At 39.8% G+C, this 19829-nt stretch overlaps 1 protein-coding gene across 2 annotated transcripts in view; it reads left to right on the forward strand.

The window, feature by feature from the left end:
- The window catches only part of tdrd3 (tudor domain containing 3), a 21858-nt gene extending 3879 nt beyond the window's left edge, over positions 1-17979 (forward strand). Inside the window, exons 4-14 of one of the 2 annotated variants that reach the window (XM_007553992.2) lie at positions 2130-2290; positions 3618-3759; positions 3926-3997; positions 5394-5543; positions 5946-6098; positions 6652-6829; positions 15467-15592; positions 15791-16737; positions 16957-17082; positions 17267-17406; positions 17723-17979. In XM_007553992.2, coding sequence (XP_007554054.1) covers positions 2130-2290; positions 3618-3759; positions 3926-3997; positions 5394-5543; positions 5946-6098; positions 6652-6829; positions 15467-15592; positions 15791-16737; positions 16957-17082; positions 17267-17383 — 2172 coding nt within the window. In that variant the 3' untranslated portion in view covers positions 17384-17406; positions 17723-17979. Of the gene's footprint in view, positions 1-2129; positions 2291-3617; positions 3760-3925; positions 3998-5393; positions 5544-5945; positions 6099-6651; positions 6830-8760; positions 8960-10285; positions 10428-10593; positions 10666-12061; positions 12212-12613; positions 12767-13319; positions 13498-15466; positions 15593-15790; positions 16738-16956; positions 17083-17266; positions 17407-17722 lie in introns of those variants that run through there. The other variant, XM_007553991.2, reaches the window with a different exon arrangement.
- Positions 17980-19829: the final 1850 nt, after the last annotated feature.

Raw genomic sequence — 19829 nt, forward strand, 5'->3', positions numbered from 1 at the left:
ATCTTAGGCCTATTGGGAAAAAGGTTCTTCCATCTGATATAAATGGTGGAAGAACTGAAAAGGTAAGCGATATTCATGTCTATAAAGTGGCTTTAAAAAGGTTTTGCGACCTTAGAAAACTATTTTGTTTAAATTTCTTTTTGTCACAAATAAATGTCATGTTGTCAAACAAATGTCAGTATGGGACAAATGAAACAGGAGCATAAGCACATTGCATTTTTAAATGATGAGTTCACTTATAATTGGAAAAAAGCCTATTCTCACCCTACGTGGAAAAACTAACCATCCCCATCGTTAAATTATCAATTAATCGTGATTCACCACAGTTTTTTGGAAGGTTGTGTTCAGTTTCACCACCACACCCAGGCCTGATTACTGTAGACCAATTAATATTTTCAATGGAACCTGCCTGACAACACAAGGTTGGGTCAAAGATCTTTTTCAGACACGGATCACAGCCTTATTAAAAGAAACTGAAGAACAGAGTCGAAACAAAGTCACTGCCGTCTGTCTGTCTGTGAAGGACTACAGACATTATTCCTAATGGTTTGGAACTCTAGTGAAGGACAGTTTGTTTTTCACAATTGGAGAAAACACGGAACTGTTGTGAACCTTTTCAGGATCGGTCGATCTACCAAAGTTCTTCTAAGAGAACGTGAACAACTTATCCAGGTGGCCACGAACAACACCGGACATCTAAAGCAGTATTGGGTCTTATTTTCCCAATTTATGGTCAGTGTTTGTGTTATAACAAGAAAAAGACTAAGAAAAACCACTTTTGACCAAAAATAAGACAACGGTCTATTTCCATATTTGCCATACTATATCTTAACCTTAGGAAAAATATTCTGTGAATTGATGTAAAAAATTTTTTTTACTTTTTATACAAAACTGCCACAGCATTTCAGGAAAAAAAAAAAGCATCATATAGAATTTCACATATGGGGGGGTGGTAGTGTGGTTTGGGGTTGCTTCAGGACAAGAATGACTTTCTGTAATTAATGGAGGCATAAGTTCTTCTCTGTACCAGAAAATCCTGAAGAAGAATGTCCGGCCTTCAGTTTGTGACCTTAAGCTCAGAGAACTCTTGGGTTATGCAGCAGAACAAATGATTCCGAGCACACCTGCAAGTACACCTCTAAAAGGCTCAGCAAAATAAAAGGAAGGTGTAGGTGTGTCCCAGTTAAAGGCCAGATGTAAATCTGATTGAGATGTTGTGGAATGACCATAAAAAGACCATGCTGGAGAAACCTCCAGTACGTCTGACCTTAAACAATTCTGGAAAAAAAAAAAGAGTGGACTAGTATAATTCCACAGTGACTGTGCAATGCTCATTGATGTTCATTGCACATACTTGATGGCAGTTTTTGTCAAGGATGGATCAGTCAATTTCTAGTTTTAGGGGTAATTACGTTTTTTTTTAATTTTTTTTTTTACTTATAGCATGTTAGTTTTGAGTATCTATATTTCCTGAAAATAATAATAAGAAAACAGATTATTTTTTCTGCTTACTGAGGTTATCTTTGTCTGAAATTAAAATTAAATTGATCTGAAGCATTCAAGTGTGACAAAAGTTTTAAGCAGAAATATGTAAGGAAACAAATACCTTTTACATAACAATGTATGGATCCTCTTCAATGAAAAACATTGCACTATAACCATTTCTTTTGGTTTTAGAAGAAAATCAATGCTTTATTTTCATCCATAATGCAGTTCTCAAAACGTCCACTAGATGGTGCTAACAGACTGGCGAATAAAAATCCCTTTTTTTTTTCTTTTTTCCTTTTTTTTTTGTTGTTTTTTTTTGTTTTGCTTGTGATGCTGAATCTGAGTAACTGCAGAGAAAATGTTCCAGCTATTAAAACAAACATTCTTTTGTATGCCTAGCTCCTCTTCTCTCCAAATACAAAATGCTGACTAAATCCAAATGTAAGTGGTGGAGCAGTTTGGGGAATAAACAAACCTGTACTGTCATTAGCCTCTTAAACGGAAATATTCACCCATGTCATGCTTTGAAAAAATAATTTATCCTGAGTGCATCCTGCACTGCAACTGTTGGAGCTTTTGCTTGCACCGCCTGCCCATTTTCCTCTCAATCTAATTTAGTTTGTCTTTTTGCAAATGGACAGTTGGAGGGTCCATGTGTCCTCCAGGTGCAGAAAGTGAGAAACATCTCGTCTCCCAAAGACCATGAAGAGTCCCAGGGAGCACCGAGAATGCTGCGTCTCCAAATGACAGATGGGCACACCACCTGTGTTGGACTGGAGTTTAAACATCTGTCCAAAATCAGGTAGGGTTTTTGTTTTTTTTTGTGCAGAAGAGCAGATGCAGTTTAGTGCATTTTGTTTGAAAAGTCTATATTAATATTTCTGTAGGAAAAGTAACTATTGCCGGGGAAACTAGATTTAAGTGTGTTTATGTTTTATTTTTTATTTCTAAGGTTTAATTTATAACAATATGTGGGTCGATAGTTTGTATTTGTCTTTCTACAGATAAAATGAGCTCACGTCACAAAATCTACGTGAAAGCTGAAATATCCTTGTGAATTCATGTGTACTGAACTGCTAAAAAAAAAGACGAATTTGATTTCTTTTTGCAAAATTGATGTAGAAAGGTGCGCATTTAGCCACGTCCTCATATTCTTAGCTAATGTGTGAGGCCTCTCTGCACACACTCCTCTTTCACCCCCTTGTCAACACTTTCACCCCGCCGTGTGCCTGAATTTCTCCTTTATCTGCAATTTCCATGTGGCAGCAGCTGATTTAACAACTCGCAGCCTTAATTACATCTCCATCCAAGCAACGGTGGCCTTGGTGATTGCTGCCATGGTGACTAGCCAGTCTGTACAGGTGGAGTGGCCAGAATGTAGTCCGTGACTTCCTGATGGGAAGAGAGGAGAGAACAGAACAAATCCCCTCTTTATGAGCGCCCCACACACACACACACACGCACACGCGTACACACGCACACGGGCATCCGACAGCAGCGCTTAATGTTTCTGATGAAAGTGTCCGCTTTAGTGTGAGGGAGGCCTTAAGTGGATGGAAAAGAAGGATGAGATGGATTACCGAACTGTTCACTATGTAAGACAGTGATATAAAGGGACCACAATTAAACAGTAAGGAGCAACTATTGAGGTTGAATAGTGTGTTTGTGATTGAATTAGGGATACGCTGCACCTCATTTCTACATTGTCATGAGAATGCCATCCATCCCAGAGGTCTGGAGTGAAATCCCTAATTGTTACTTTGGCTTCCAGCATCAGTAGCTGGAAATCCCTCTAAGTCCCTGTGCTTTCCTAATGAGAGAGGCAGAGGCCTTATCAGGCCTGATGAGATAGAGGCGCTTTTAATTTACCATGAGGATGGGTGAGCAGCTGGGATTATTAATAGTCTCTCTTAGCTTTGCCACCCATCTGCTGGCACTGCTCCATGTCATTTACAGAGTGATAAGGCAATAGGGTGTTAGAGCTGCTAGATACAGTTAAAATGTGCTAAACTGTTGCAATCTGAGCTGTGGGCGTGATAATTATTCATAGCTTTTGTTTATTTATTTTTTATTTTTTATCCATTTACTTTTATTCCAGTTTTCTTGTCTTTTGTTTGTATGTCTTTCAGTTTGAATACACCTCCCGGGACCAAGGTGAAGCTTGTCGGTTCGATCCAAGTTAAAAATGGTATTTTGCTGCTCGAAGACTCAAACATCCACGTGCTTGGGGGAGAAGTGGATCATATGGTGGAGAAATGGGAGCTACAAAGGGTGAGGGTCAACCTGAAATTCGGCTTTTATAAGAAAAACCATCATTATATTTGTAATTATTTTAACTGCGCAGCTGCCACCTTGTGTCTGTTCTGTCGTCGTTTTTCTGGAGTTGTGCTCGTCTTTCGCATTTTGAGATGAGTTCGTTTTCTCCTTCAACCTGCAGAGTCTGGCCAAACACAGCAGGAGTAACATTGGAGCAGAAGGCGGACCTCCACCTTTCGTGCCGTTTGGTCAGGTGAGGGACATTGCTCATGACGACACCGCATCTTTTTTTTTTTTTTTTTTTTTTTTTTTAATCATACCTTGAAAACTGGTTTTGCCCTGATATAAACAACAAAATTGTTGAATCCGTTTGGGATAATTGTGCTTAAAAATTAAAAAGCCAGCGGAGATTTGATGTGAAAATAAGAATCTACAGAAAGAGTCAGACCCGTCGGCAAATTTAGTTTTCAGAGCAACGTTACTGCCGAAGTTGATTACGTGCCTCCTAGTTGTTGACCTGCTGCCTGGAATCTGGATTCGGTTTTTGTCAGCCCCTTGACGTTACAGAAGCAGATGAATGTAGTTTTAAAATCAGCTTTTTGCCTGCCAAGAACCACTGCCAAGGTGAAACCATATATTCATCTTAAAGCCTTGAGCAAAACATATTCACGCCCTTTCATGTCTCGTCTAGACTAATGTATACCCTTTATGTTGGTCTAGGTTCATTCTCTCTGCGTAGTTCTCGGAGAGAAGCAGCACGTTGCTTAATGGGCACAAAAATACATAACCGTAATCAAATCCAGACTTGTCATCTCTCCAATAGCTTCCTGTTTTGCTTTTAGACTGATTTGTACATTTTATTAACTTTTTAAAGCTTTAAATGGGGGTAAACCCGTCATACCTAGCTTAACATTCACACACCTGTCAGAGCCCTTCTGTCAATCAACCAGTTTCTCTTGGGCGTCCCACGATCCAGAACAAAAAAAAAACATAGACGCTCAGCCAAACGTGTTCAAAGGTTCCCCTTGTACTGCAGCGTCCTGTTGCTCTTTTTCTGTCTAGAACTTTATGTAGAGAACGGGGCCTACATGAGTTTTTGGTTTTTCTGCTCTTTTATTTCATTTGGTCAATATTTGCTGTTAATTTCTTAAGTGTTGTGTGAAGAAGATGGACACTGGCAGGCCCAGGTCTTAACAAATCTGCAGTAAAGTTCTTTGATCTCTTGGAACAGTCGAACTCATAGAAGCGCCACTTGAAATGTACAAAATGTTAAAATCTTTAAGCGGACCGTTACTTTATTGAGGAACTAGGCATTACAAGGGAAGATTAGGTTGTTTTAATTTAAAACTTACACCTGACATTATTATTATTATTGTTATTATTTAGAAATTAACACGATCTTTATTGCTACATCCTCACCAGCATAAGCATTGTGAATCTGATTGCTTGGATCTCATTTTGGAAGCAATAATGCGTTAAATTAGATTTTTTTTTTAATTTTTTTTATCCGAGTTGTTCCCTTGTTGTCCTAAAGTAAATTTTTTCATGATGACACTTGCATGTCGAAACACGTTTGCAAACTTAAGTGTGTATTTCCTTCATCTGTTTCGCTTTAATATGTGGATCATGTGTTTTTAACTTTCTTACAGAACTGTGGAAGAAAGGATGACGTAGACAGCAGGGAACTAGATCAGAGGAAAACCCTGCAGACTCAAAATGTGATCAAAAGCACAGAGGAGAACGACGAGTTCGAAAAGCAGCGGACGGCAGCTATAGCTGAAGTTTCGAAGGCTAAAGAAGTCAGTAACCCCACCATAAATGTTGCATGTGACCAGTGTTACTCTGCATTCCAGTTATCTAAAACATAAAGTTGGTAATTATATTCTTGTTTGACTAATTGATTAACACCTTTCCATTTGTCTTCCACTGTTAAGGATAGGCTTTTTCTACTATTGTTTTTCACATGCTGACAAATTACACCGTATCGCATATTGATTGCAATTTTAGCACAAGATATGAAATTGGTTCTACATTTAAAGTACATGAGACTTACTGACATTCAGGTTAACTTGAATTATTCCTGCGACTCTTTGAATTAAAAGTCATAATTTCACCATCAGCTACAAACCTTTATGGTTTGATTGGTTTTCTGTGACTCCATTGTCCCTAATGTATTTTTTATTTTTTTTCCTTCTCCTCAGGGCCCGCGCACATTTGGCGGTGGAGGAAATGCGGGCAGTAATTTATCCAATGCAGCATCCTTCACTCGAAGCAGAGACTTTCACCAGCAAAGGAGGCGAGAAGACAGGCCAGAAAGAGCAGAAAGCAGACAAGATGGAAACTATAGAGAGCTGGTGGGAAGATAAATATAATTTGGACTTTTGTAAAAAATGTTCCTGAGAAACATCCCTATGTCTGTTAATGTGCATTGATTGTTTCAAATTGTTTAGTTTTTTTTTCCCCCCACTGGAACTTGGTTAGTGCTCCTTGTTTTTTGTTTTGTTTTGGTTCTTTGATTTTGACTGAGCTTCTATTTTATGGTCCAGAGGCTAGATAAGACATTGATTAGGATATTGAAAAAATTTAAATGAACTGAAGGTAAATGAACTCGAGTGGCGCTCAATTTATCTTGGCTTCTTTCTTGTTCTAGTGTTTTCTAGTTACGCGGCTTTGGCTTTGACAGAAAGTAGAATTGAGTAGGATGTGATTAAGCTTGGCTTCAAAGTATGTTAAAGATGGTCGGTTTGAAACTTAAACCCACAGCCATACGAAACCTGAACCATCTGTTTTTGCCCTTTTATTCTCATGTGTTAGCTTTATGCAAACGTAGGTTTGCACGTTTGTGAGTTGCACATGCAGTGTATCCGGTTCATATGTATTCTTCCTCTCATTACGTGTGGTGTCTAGGTGGATGAACGGGCTCTGAGAGACATCATGGAGATGGGCTTTAATAGGGAGGCTGCCCGACAAGCTCTGATGGATAACAATAACAACCTTGAAGTAGCACTAAACAGCCTACTGACCGGATCTTCCGGTGGCAGACCTGCCTCAGTGGTCCCTGAGCCTAACAAGCCGCAACTTAGAGGTTCATAAACACACACACACACACACAAACACGCACACTGGAGCACAGATAACATCCCGCGCCCTGCAGTGCTTCTGGGATCTACAAAGTTGGCAGAGGTTAGGAAAAGGTTGGGTAGCAACGTGGCGGTCCCTGAAATGCGCTGGAAATCACCAGAAGCCTAATTAACGGTCCACGATGGCTGTGCTGCGGGTTTTAGTTCATTTATCAAGAACTGCTGTAATGCTGACTTTCCCCCCCTCTAAGCACACGATAAGGTTTCAGTTGGATATTGTTTTACCTTGGTTACTTTATGTACGTTTCTCAGCGCTAAAAATCGTCCTGCAGCAACTTGAAACTTGTTTAATCATCCTAAGCTTCTTATAAAAACTTTATTGTTGTTGCTTCATACATAAATCATAATCAGTCCAGAGGGCTTTTCTCTCTGATCAAAGCTATCATGGCTGGTCAGGATGGGCAAAGTCTTATAAACGAACACAAACCATGCATATTCACAGACTTGCATAAATATACACACACCTGCGACCCCTTTCCAAAACTCCTAGATAAATGAATGAACATCGTCTGAAACATCATGTGGGTAAAAACATGTTTCCCCAATTAAATTACACAGAATGGTGTATTTTAGGCATTTATTTCAGTTAGCTTTGATAATTATGGCTGGTAGATATTGAAAGACCAAAATGTAGTTTCTCAAAACATGTGAACATTACAGAGCACCAATGAAAACTGGACTTTAAATGCAGAGTTGTTGGCTTACTGAGAGGTAAGTACAGTAGATGCACTCTACTGTACTTAGTTGGAGCTCCGTTTGCATGAATTACTGCTTTTTTCCTTAGTGGCATGAAAGCAATCAATTTGTGGTTCTGCTAAAGGTTAGAAGGAAGCTCAGGTTGCTTCAGCTCTCCCGCCTTCTGGGTTCTTGTGTCCTTCGTCTTTATCTTGACCGTACTCCATAGATTTTCTGTGAGTTTTGTGCCTGTGCAGTTGGCTAACTATTAAAGCACAGTTATAACATGGTCATTAATCCTGATATTAGTCAGTGGTATTCAGTGTGAGTAGGGCTGGAACGTATCATATCAGTCACAATAACATCAGTAAAAAAAGCTAAAAATCAAAGCACTGACAGTCATTTCATTAGAAATGTCTGAGACCNGTGACTGTGCAATGCTCATTGATGTTCATTGCACGTACTTGATGGCAGTTTTTGTCAAGGATGGATCAGTCAATTTCTAGTTTTAGGGGTAATTACGTTTTTTTTTAATTTTTTTTTTTACTTATAGCATGTTAGTTTTGAGTATCTATATTTCCTGAAAATAATAATAAGAAAACAGATTATTTTTTCTGCTTACTGAGGTTATCTTTGTCTGAAATTAAAATTAAATTGATCTGAAGCATTCAAGTGTGACAAAAGTTTTAAGCAGAAATATGTAAGGAAACAAATACCTTTTACATAACAATGTATGGATCCTCTTCAATGAAAAACATTGCACTATAACCATTTCTTTTGGTTTTAGAAGAAAATCAATGCTTTATTTTCATCCATAATGCAGTTCTCAAAACGTCCACTAGATGGTGCTAACAGACTGGCGAATAAAAATCCCTTTTTTTTTTCTTTTTTCCTTTTTTTTTTGTTGTTTTTTTTTGTTTTGCTTGTGATGCTGAATCTGAGTAACTGCAGAGAAAATGTTCCAGCTATTAAAACAAACATTCTTTTGTATGCCTAGCTCCTCTTCTCTCCAAATACAAAATGCTGACTAAATCCAAATGTAAGTGGTGGAGCAGTTTGGGGAATAAACAAACCTGTACTGTCATTAGCCTCTTAAACGGAAATATTCACCCATGTCATGCTTTGAAAAAATAATTTATCCTGAGTGCATCCTGCACTGCAACTGTTGGAGCTTTTGCTTGCACCGCCTGCCCATTTTCCTCTCAATCTAATTTAGTTTGTCTTTTTGCAAATGGACAGTTGGAGGGTCCATGTGTCCTCCAGGTGCAGAAAGTGAGAAACATCTCGTCTCCCAAAGACCATGAAGAGTCCCAGGGAGCACCGAGAATGCTGCGTCTCCAAATGACAGATGGGCACACCACCTGTGTTGGACTGGAGTTTAAACATCTGTCCAAAATCAGGTAGGGTTTTTGTTTTTTTTTGTGCAGAAGAGCAGATGCAGTTTAGTGCATTTTGTTTGAAAAGTCTATATTAATATTTCTGTAGGAAAAGTAACTATTGCCGGGGAAACTAGATTTAAGTGTGTTTATGTTTTATTTTTTATTTCTAAGGTTTAATTTATAACAATATGTGGGTCGATAGTTTGTATTTGTCTTTCTACAGATAAAATGAGCTCACGTCACAAAATCTACGTGAAAGCTGAAATATCCTTGTGAATTCATGTGTACTGAACTGCTAAAAAAAAAGACGAATTTGATTTCTTTTTGCAAAATTGATGTAGAAAGGTGCGCATTTAGCCACGTCCTCATATTCTTAGCTAATGCGTGAGGACCTCTGCACACACTCCTCTTTCACCCCCTTGTCAACACTTTCACCCCGCCGTGTGCCTGAATTTCTCCTTTATCTGCAATTTCCATGTGGCAGCAGCTGATTTAACAACTCGCAGCCTTAATTACATCTCCATCCAAGCAACGGTGGCCTTGGTGATTGCTGCCATGGTGACTAGCCAGTCTGTACAGGTGGAGTGGCCAGAATGTAGTCCGTGACTTCCTGATGGGAAGAGAGGAGAGAACAGAACAAATCCCCTCTTTATGAGCGCCCCACACACACACACACACGCACACGCGTACACACGCACACGGGCATCCGACAGCAGCGCTTAATGTTTCTGATGAAAGTGTCCGCTTTAGTGTGAGGGAGGCCTTAAGTGGATGGAAAAGAAGGATGAGATGGATTACCGAACTGTTCACTATGTAAGACAGTGATATAAAGGGACCACAATTAAACAGTAAGGAGCAACTATTGAGGTTGAATAGTGTGTTTGTGATTGAATTAGGGATACGCTGCACCTCATTTCTACATTGTCATGAGAATGCCATCCATCCCAGAGGTCTGGAGTGAAATCCCTAATTGTTACTTTGGCTTCCAGCATCAGTAGCTGGAAATCCCTCTAAGTCCCTGTGCTTTCCTAATGAGAGAGGCAGAGGCCTTATCAGGCCTGATGAGATAGAGGCGCTTTTAATTTACCATGAGGATGGGTGAGCAGCTGGGATTATTAATAGTCTCTCTTAGCTTTGCCACCCATCTGCTGGCACTGCTCCATGTCATTTACAGAGTGATAAGGCAATAGGGTGTTAGAGCTGCTAGATACAGTTAAAATGTGCTAAACTGTTGCAATCTGAGCTGTGGGCGTGATAATTATTCATAGCTTTTGTTTATTTATTTTTTATTTTTTATCCATTTACTTTTATTCCAGTTTTCTTGTCTTTTGTTTGTATGTCTTTCAGTTTGAATACACCTCCCGGGACCAAGGTGAAGCTTGTCGGTTCGATCCAAGTTAAAAATGGTATTTTGCTGCTCGAAGACTCAAACATCCACGTGCTTGGGGGAGAAGTGGATCATATGGTGGAGAAATGGGAGCTACAAAGGGTGAGGGTCAACCTGAAATTCGGCTTTTATAAGAAAAACCATCATTATATTTGTAATTATTTTAACTGCGCAGCTGCCACCTTGTGTCTGTTCTGTCGTCGTTTTTCTGGAGTTGTGCTCGTCTTTCGCATTTTGAGATGAGTTCGTTTTCTCCTTCAACCTGCAGAGTCTGGCCAAACACAGCAGGAGTAACATTGGAGCAGAAGGCGGACCTCCACCTTTCGTGCCGTTTGGTCAGGTGAGGGACATTGCTCATGACGACACCGCATCTTTTTTTTTTTTTTTTTTTTTTTTTTTAATCATACCTTGAAAACTGGTTTTGCCCTGATATAAACAACAAAATTGTTGAATCCGTTTGGGATAATTGTGCTTAAAAATTAAAAAGCCAGCGGAGATTTGATGTGAAAATAAGAATCTACAGAAAGAGTCAGACCCGTCGGCAAATTTAGTTTTCAGAGCAACGTTACTGCCGAAGTTGATTACGTGCCTCCTAGTTGTTGACCTGCTGCCTGGAATCTGGATTCGGTTTTTGTCAGCCCCTTGACGTTACAGAAGCAGATGAATGTAGTTTTAAAATCAGCTTTTTGCCTGCCAAGAACCACTGCCAAGGTGAAACCATATATTCATCTTAAAGCCTTGAGCAAAACATATTCACGCCCTTTCATGTCTCGTCTAGACTAATGTATACCCTTTATGTTGGTCTAGGTTCATTCTCTCTGCGTAGTTCTCGGAGAGAAGCAGCACGTTGCTTAATGGGCACAAAAATACATAACCGTAATCAAATCCAGACTTGTCATCTCTCCAATAGCTTCCTGTTTTGCTTTTAGACTGATTTGTACATTTTATTAACTTTTTAAAGCTTTAAATGGGGGTAAACCCGTCATACCTAGCTTAACATTCACACACCTGTCAGAGCCCTTCTGTCAATCAACCAGTTTCTCTTGGGCGTCCCACGATCCAGAACAAAAAAAAAACATAGACGCTCAGCCAAACGTGTTCAAAGGTTCCCCTTGTACTGCAGCGTCCTGTTGCTCTTTTTCTGTCTAGAACTTTATGTAGAGAACGGGGCCTACATGAGTTTTTGGTTTTTCTGCTCTTTTATTTCATTTGGTCAATATTTGCTGTTAATTTCTTAAGTGTTGTGTGAAGAAGATGGACACTGGCAGGCCCAGGTCTTAACAAATCTGCAGTAAAGTTCTTTGATCTCTTGGAACAGTCGAACTCATAGAAGCGCCACTTGAAATGTACAAAATGTTAAAATCTTTAAGCGGACCGTTACTTTATTGAGGAACTAGGCATTACAAGGGAAGATTAGGTTGTTTTAATTTAAAACTTACACCTGACATTATTATTATTATTGTTATTATTTAGAAATTAACACGATCTTTATTGCTACATCCTCACCAGCATAAGCATTGTGAATCTGATTGCTTGGATCTCATTTTGGAAGCAATAATGCGTTAAATTAGATTTTTTTTTTAATTTTTTTTATCCGAGTTGTTCCCTTGTTGTCCTAAAGTAAATTTTTTCATGATGACACTTGCATGTCGAAACACGTTTGCAAACTTAAGTGTGTATTTCCTTCATCTGTTTCGCTTTAATATGTGGATCATGTGTTTTTAACTTTCTTACAGAACTGTGGAAGAAAGGATGACGTAGACAGCAGGGAACTAGATCAGAGGAAAACCCTGCAGACTCAAAATGTGATCAAAAGCACAGAGGAGAACGACGAGTTCGAAAAGCAGCGGACGGCAGCTATAGCTGAAGTTTCGAAGGCTAAAGAAGTCAGTAACCCCACCATAAATGTTGCATGTGACCAGTGTTACTCTGCATTCCAGTTATCTAAAACATAAAGTTGGTAATTATATTCTTGTTTGACTAATTGATTAACACCTTTCCATTTGTCTTCCACTGTTAAGGATAGGCTTTTTCTACTATTGTTTTTCACATGCTGACAAATTACACCGTATCGCATATTGATTGCAATTTTAGCACAAGATATGAAATTGGTTCTACATTTAAAGTACATGAGACTTACTGACATTCAGGTTAACTTGAATTATTCCTGCGACTCTTTGAATTAAAAGTCATAATTTCACCATCAGCTACAAACCTTTATGGTTTGATTGGTTTTCTGTGACTCCATTGTCCCTAATGTATTTTTTATTTTTTTTCCTTCTCCTCAGGGCCCGCGCACATTTGGCGGTGGAGGAAATGCGGGCAGTAATTTATCCAATGCAGCATCCTTCACTCGAAGCAGAGACTTTCACCAGCAAAGGAGGCGAGAAGACAGGCCAGAAAGAGCAGAAAGCAGACAAGATGGAAACTATAGAGAGCTGGTGGGAAGATAAATATAATTTGGACTTTTGTAAAAAATGTTCCTGAGAAACATCCCTATGTCTGTTAATGTGCATTGATTGTTTCAAATTGTTTAGTTTTTTTTTCCCCCCACTGGAACTTGGTTAGTGCTCCTTGTTTTTTGTTTTGTTTTGGTTCTTTGATTTTGACTGAGCTTCTATTTTATGGTCCAGAGGCTAGATAAGACATTGATTAGGATATTGAAAAAATTTAAATGAACTGAAGGTAAATGAACTCGAGTGGCGCTCAATTTATCTTGGCTTCTTTCTTGTTCTAGTGTTTTCTAGTTACGCGGCTTTGGCTTCGACAGAAAGTAGAATTGAGTAGGATGTGATTAAGCTTGGCTTCAAAGTATGTTAAAGATGGTTGGTTTGAAACTTAAACCCTCAGCCATACGAAACCTGAACCATCCGTTTTTGCCCTTTTATTCTCATGTTTTAGCTTTATGCAAATGTAGGTTTGTACGTTTGTGAGTTGCACATGCAGTGTATCCGGTTCATATGTATTCTTCCTCTCATTACATGTGGTGTCTAGGTGGATGAACGGGCTCTGAGAGACATCATGGAGATGGGCTTTAATAGGGAGGCTGCCCGACAAGCTCTGATGGATAACAATAACAACCTTGAAGTAGCACTAAACAGCCTACTGACCGGATCTTCCGGTGGCAGACCTGCCTCAGTGGTCCCTGAGCCTAACAAGCCGCAACTTAGAGGTTCATAAACACACACACACACACACAAACACGCACACTGGAGCACAGATAACATCCCGCGCCCTGCAGTGCTTCTGGGATCTACAAAGTTGGCAGAGGTTAGGAAAAGGTTGGGTAGCAATGTGGCGGTCCCTGAAATGCGCTGGAAATCACCAGAAGCCTAATTAACGGTCCACGATGGCTGTGCTGCGGGTTTTAGTTCATTTATCAAGAACTGCTGTAATGCTGACTTTCCCCCCCTCTAAGCACACGATAAGGTTTCAGTTGGATATTGTTTTACCTCGGTTATTTTATGTACGTTTCTCAGCGCTAAAAATCGTCCTGCAGCAACTTGAAACTTGTTTAATCATCCTAAGCTTCTTATAAAAACTTTATTGTTGTTGCTTCATACATAAATCATAATCAGTCCAGAGGGCTTTTCTCTCTGATCAAAGCTATCATGGCTGGTCAGGATGGGCAAAGTCTTATAACGAACACAAACCATACATATTCACAGACTTGCATAAATATACACACACCTGCGACCCTTTCCAAAACTCCTAGATAAATGAATGAACATCGTCTGAAACATCATGTGGGTAAAAACATGTTTCCCCAATTAAATTACACAGAATGGTGTATTTTATGGATTTATTTCAGTTAGCTTTTATAATTATGGCTGGGAGATATTGAAAGACCAAAATGTAGTTTCTCAAAACATGTGAACATTACAGAGCACCAATGAAAACTGGACTTTAAATGCAGAGTTGTTGGCTTACTGAGAGGTAAGTACAGTAGATGCACTCTACTGTACTTAGTTGGAGCTCCGTTTGCATGAATTACTGCTTCTTTCCTTAGTGGCATGAAAGCAATCAATTTGTGGTTCTGCTAAAGGTTAGAAGGAAGCTCAGGTTGCTTCAGCTCTCCCGCCTTCTGGGTTCTTGTGTCCTTCGTCTTTATCTTGACCATACTCCATAGATTTTCTGTGAGTTTTGTGCCTGTGCAGTTGGCTAACTATTAAAGCACAGTTATAACATGGTCATTAATCCTGATATTAGTCAGTGGTATTCAGTGTGAGTAGGGCTGGAACGTATCATATCAGTCACAATAATATCAGTAAAAAAGCTAAAAATCAAAGCACTGACAGTCATTTCATTAGAAATGTCTGAGACCGATGGAAGAAATGAAAAGGAACAACATTCCAGATCATTAGGAAGTGTGACATATATTTTGGTGTTGAGCATTTTCCTTCCACTCAATTTTGCACTAAGATAGTTAAATATGACACGTTTAACCAGCTTCTTTAGCAATGATTTTTGTTTTCCAGCCTCCTTGTTGACTTTGTGACTGTCAGGACAGCAGTCTCCCCCATGATTGTGTAGGACCATGACATGTATTTAATCAAAAACATTGGTCTTTTGTTTTACTCCCATTTGCTTTTGTGGATGATGTGGTTTAGTAGCTGACATATTTATCATAGTTAACATGTAAAATAGGGGTGCACCGATTTATCGGCCAGCTGATTTATCGGCCAGCTGATTTATCGGCCAGCTGATTTATCGGCGCCAATTCCTTAATTCTTGGAGATCCGTGATTGGCCAATACTTGGATGTGAAGCCGATCATAACTCTCGAACTTATCTACCACAGCAAAGGTCTTAAAATCAACCACTGTCCTCCTTTGCTCTCTCATGAGAAAGGTTTGACTATATAGACCAGCCCATCAGGTCATGTCTGCATATTTGCATTAAGTAGTCATCCCACCGTTGCCAACTCAGCGATTTTCTTGCCATATTTAGAGACATTTCAGACAAAAGAAAAAAAAAATGGTATTAGCCAAAATCACAATTGACAGGTCAGACTTCTTAAAGATCGGGAATCAGCGATCGGCCAGAAAACTGCATTCAGTGCACCTGTAATATTGAAGAATAACAGATTCAAATGACTTGATCAAACTAATCTTAACTTTTGGTGTATGATCTTGTTTGCAGGCAGAGGAAGGGGGAGAGGCAGGCCGAGAAATGAAGACGAGGAGGATGGAGCAGGCGGAAGACCTTCTGGACCAAGCACCCTGTTTGACTTTCTTGAGTCCAAGATGGGAGCTTTCTCCATTGATGGTGGGTGACCGGTTTTCTCATTCAACACTAAACACAAGTTTAGAAAAAAAATCCCCCCATTACCCCCCGACCCCCACCAACAACAAGTTCACTCATGAATTTAAATGCCTAAAACTCTGGAGCATAAGAGAATTGTGTCACCATTCCTTGAGTTGTAGATATTTCTCTGCAATGATTATTCACTTGGTTTGTTTTCAGAGCCAAAGAACCAGATAACGCAGCGGCAGTACGAGAACAAAGCTAGTTTTTCCAACTCAAACTATCATGCCAAAGACGCATCCCAGACCAAGTTCTCACACAGTGACCACAGGCAACAGAGGAACGACAGGCCGCCCCGCTTTCATAAGGACACAGATTTCCCCAAACCTGGCCAGGAGGCAGCCTCAAGCCCGGGAACAGCCCAAATGTCGGCTCCTGCCCAGCAGTGGAGGGGCCAGGAGAAATGGCCCCGGAGCACATCCGACCGAGCGCAGAACGACAGGAGAGAAATTAGAGACGAACAGAATGTTCCCGCCACCATTATGTCTCCTCTCGCGCATTTAAAAGAATCTCAGCAGCAGACTGAATTTAGCGGGGCTTACCACCAACGGTCTCGAAATGGGAACGGGAGTAATATGTCTGGACCGCCTCACAGGCGAGGGGTAAAAGAAAACGTGCCCACCTCTAAACCGAGTAATCCCGCAGGAGGGGAAGTAGATGGAAGAGGAAATTATAAACGCTCAGAAAGAAACGAGGACGCCGGCAACAACAGGAGGAAGGGCAGAGCCGAGCGACCAAACTCTGACCACTTTGACAGGCAGAGGGACGGCGGGCCGTTGAACTTTAACCCGAGAGGAGGAAGCTCAGGAACTTCCCAGGAAGTGGGATTATCACAGGGCTCCCGAACTGTAACGGGGGATCCTTCGCACTTCCAAAACGGAGATTTAGAACATAAAAGGACTGGGCCCATCAAGCCAATAACCTCACCCTGTCCTCAAAACAGAGAGCAGCAGCCCAAGAGGAACGCTCATAACAACCAGGGTTCTAAAAGGAGGACAGGGCAAGGCCGAGGTCAGGGACCTAGAGGAACAGAAAAAGGTTACATCACTGAACATGCATGGAAACCTGGAGACGCATGCCTGGCTCTGTACTGGGAAGACAACAAGGTATGACATGCTTTAGCTAACCTAAAACATGTTGAAGCCATCTTTCTTTTCTCTGTAGCATGTTTGATACCAATAATCTTTAGAATCCTCCATTGTTCTGTTGTTTTGTTTGTCATTAAGTAAGTGGTGCAAATGTTTTGCATATGGAAGTTTTTTTTTTTTTTTTTTTTTTCTATTCAAATTTGATTTCATTTGTTTTTCTTTCATTGTGCCTCCAAGTATTACCATGCCAGGATAGACGCTGTGCATCCGTCTGGCTCGACAGCGGTGGTCGTGTTTAGTGATTATGGAAACTGTGAAGAGGTCCTCCTGCATAACATCAGACCTGTTCCTGATGACATGATGGTAACCGCTATACTATCATTATTATTAGTTTATCCTCAGCATAAGCGTCCGAGCTAGCACTGTTTTTAAAAGCAGTAATCAAATCGTATTTCTGTGATGTGCAGAAAGCTGATGAAATATTTATGCAGTCCAGTCTGATTACAAGCAGTGGCGCGTCACAATTATGTCAAATCTGCATCTTCAGGAGGAAGACGACGGTTACTATGACAGTTCACTGGAGTTTCGCCGTGGAGGTGATGGACAGCCAAGACGCTCGAGGCCCACGCAGCAGTACTACCAGCCGCCCCGGGCGCGTGATTGATGTTTCTGTGTTTACACTGGCAGGTAAATTACTAGTTTTTTTTTTAAGACAATAATTACACACAAACGTTGTGATTTTTTTTTACTGTTTCATTCAACTCTCCGTCTTTCTGAATCATAGAAAGTGTGCTGAAGTGGTTTTTCTTTTTTTATGTCCCGTTTTTCTTTTTCATCTTCCTATTACCACTTTTACATCCTCCATTGGTGCGATGCAATGTCTCACACTATTTCACAAGGTCAATGATACTTCACAAGATGCCCAAAGAATGTTGAAGTGTTTTTTTTTTTTTTATTTATTTTATTTTTTTATGTAATAATGGATTTTCTCTTTGCTCTTCAGTGTGTTCGTCCCCCATGCCTCAACTTTCTGCAAGAATCCAGAGTGCTTCCTGAAGTTTTTAAATGTCCACATCCCACAGACTAACAGAACTTTTCAAAGGGCTTGCACATAATGCAAAAATAATAATAAAAAAACAAATAAACTCCTGTTTTTTTTTGTTTTTTTTGTTCTTTTTTTGGTCAAGGACATATCTACTGTATATGTTTTGAAGATTTGTTAAATGGCTGCATCAAAAATAAACAACTAATTAATAGTAATTGCAGGTTGGTTATGTTTTGTCTATTTTATCCAACTATGCATCTTGGGTTAAGAATAAAATAATGCGGGGCAGGAGAAGAAGAAATGCATCAAGGTATCATTGTTCCTCTCGCTTTTTTCTGAAAAGTTGTCAAAAAAGGACCAATAATTTTGTTCAAGAACTCGTTCAAGGATTAGGATAATATTGTGGGCAGTTTTATTGTTGAATATGTATTTTTTTTTGTCGTTTTTACATGGATCATGTCAAAACAGAAGACGAGGAGAGATGTATTTTTGATGGGTTAGAGAAGCCTCACAAGACAGTAAAAACAAATGCTCTCATAAATATAGCAAGTGTATTTATTTTTTGCTTTATATTTTAGTAAATTTGTGTTGTTTTCAGACCTCACGCAGGCTTCACAGCCTGCACCGCCTGCCTCCATCTTCTAGTTTAGCTGTTACAATTCTCATCTTGTAGATAATCATGAGCTCTACAAGTCCATAGCAAGCAGCCCGGGCTCATCTGTTGTGTTCTTTGAAGCAAATCCGGAGGGTAAGACAATCTCTTCCCCCACTGTAATAGAGACTGTTACACTGCAGAGATATCATTTTGCACATTACAAAAGGGACTTTACCAAGCTCTTCAGCCTCTGCGCACACTCTGTTGGCTGTTTATAGGCGTGTGCTGTGCGAGAGATGCGGTTTTACACATGAAGGAAATGATCTCCACCTGGGCTCCAGTTTCTTTCTTACTAGCAGCAGGAGACGAACGAACAATGCAGCTGGGTTCAGCAGAGAGGTCACAGTGTTATTCTGTATCGGGAGTCCAAAAGGGTTTGCTTTATTTTCCGAGTGAGGCGCCAAGCGAGCGTGCATGAATAATTAACCGCGGGTAATATGGAAACCCATCCGCAAGGGAGGAATTGAAAGTGTTTGAGGGGACTAACCTCATGCTGGCTGGAAAATAATAAGGGATTGGTTTTCAATCAGATAAATGGTGATACTTTGGTAGAACAGCTAAGCCACCTTCACACTGGATTTAGTTCTAAACCCTATAGGTTGTGGAGTAATTTAGTGGATTCAATAAATGTTCAGCTTTCCTCTGAATACCACACACACACACACACACACACACACACACGAGTGTGTGTGGCATGTATACCCCCAAATGATTTGTAGCCATAGGTACAGTAAGTTACTTCTTATTACAGTAGTCCTTGTACCTCTTAAAAACACAATTAAGCAATGTTTTAAAAGTGAATTTTAATTTTGCTTTTAATATCATACAAGTGAAATTTCACTTTTATGTTTTAAAATTAAAATATATATTAACGAGGCTGCTGGTGCTAGTTCATAGGTGAGTAAGCGTCATTATATGATTGTATGTGGGTAAAAAAGCCTTGCGTTCACACAAAAACACTCAATGCACATATTAAAAAAATATTTTTCTCATGACCGCTGCTCCATGTTGTTTTGTTCTTTTAAAGTTTTCACTCAGGGTAGTGAAAGCTGACTGGATGTATTCGTGTTTATGTAACAACATGTAACAACACATTGAATGCTATATCTGACTGCTGTGATCACTGTAAATCTACAGCTTAGAATACTGTTTATGTAGTTTTTTATATATATTTATATGTTTGTGACGGATAGAGCCTTTAATAGTTGGATATGATCTCAAGTATACGACCCACAACAAAACAGCCTTAGATTATGATTGGATCTTACATGACTGGATTTACAGTCAAAATGAAACGTATTGGGGCAGCAAATTACTTTTTAATGTTGGGGCTTGACAGGTTTTAGCACAGTCAGCCTAAGTTTGATTGCATTTCCATTTATATTGGATTACGAGATGGCAGCATGATTT

The sequence above is a fragment of the Poecilia formosa genome, unplaced genomic scaffold, assembly GCF_000485575.1.
Source record: "Poecilia formosa unplaced genomic scaffold, Poecilia_formosa-5.1.2 Scaffold60, whole genome shotgun sequence".
Lineage (NCBI taxonomy): Eukaryota > Metazoa > Chordata > Actinopteri > Cyprinodontiformes > Poeciliidae > Poecilia > Poecilia formosa.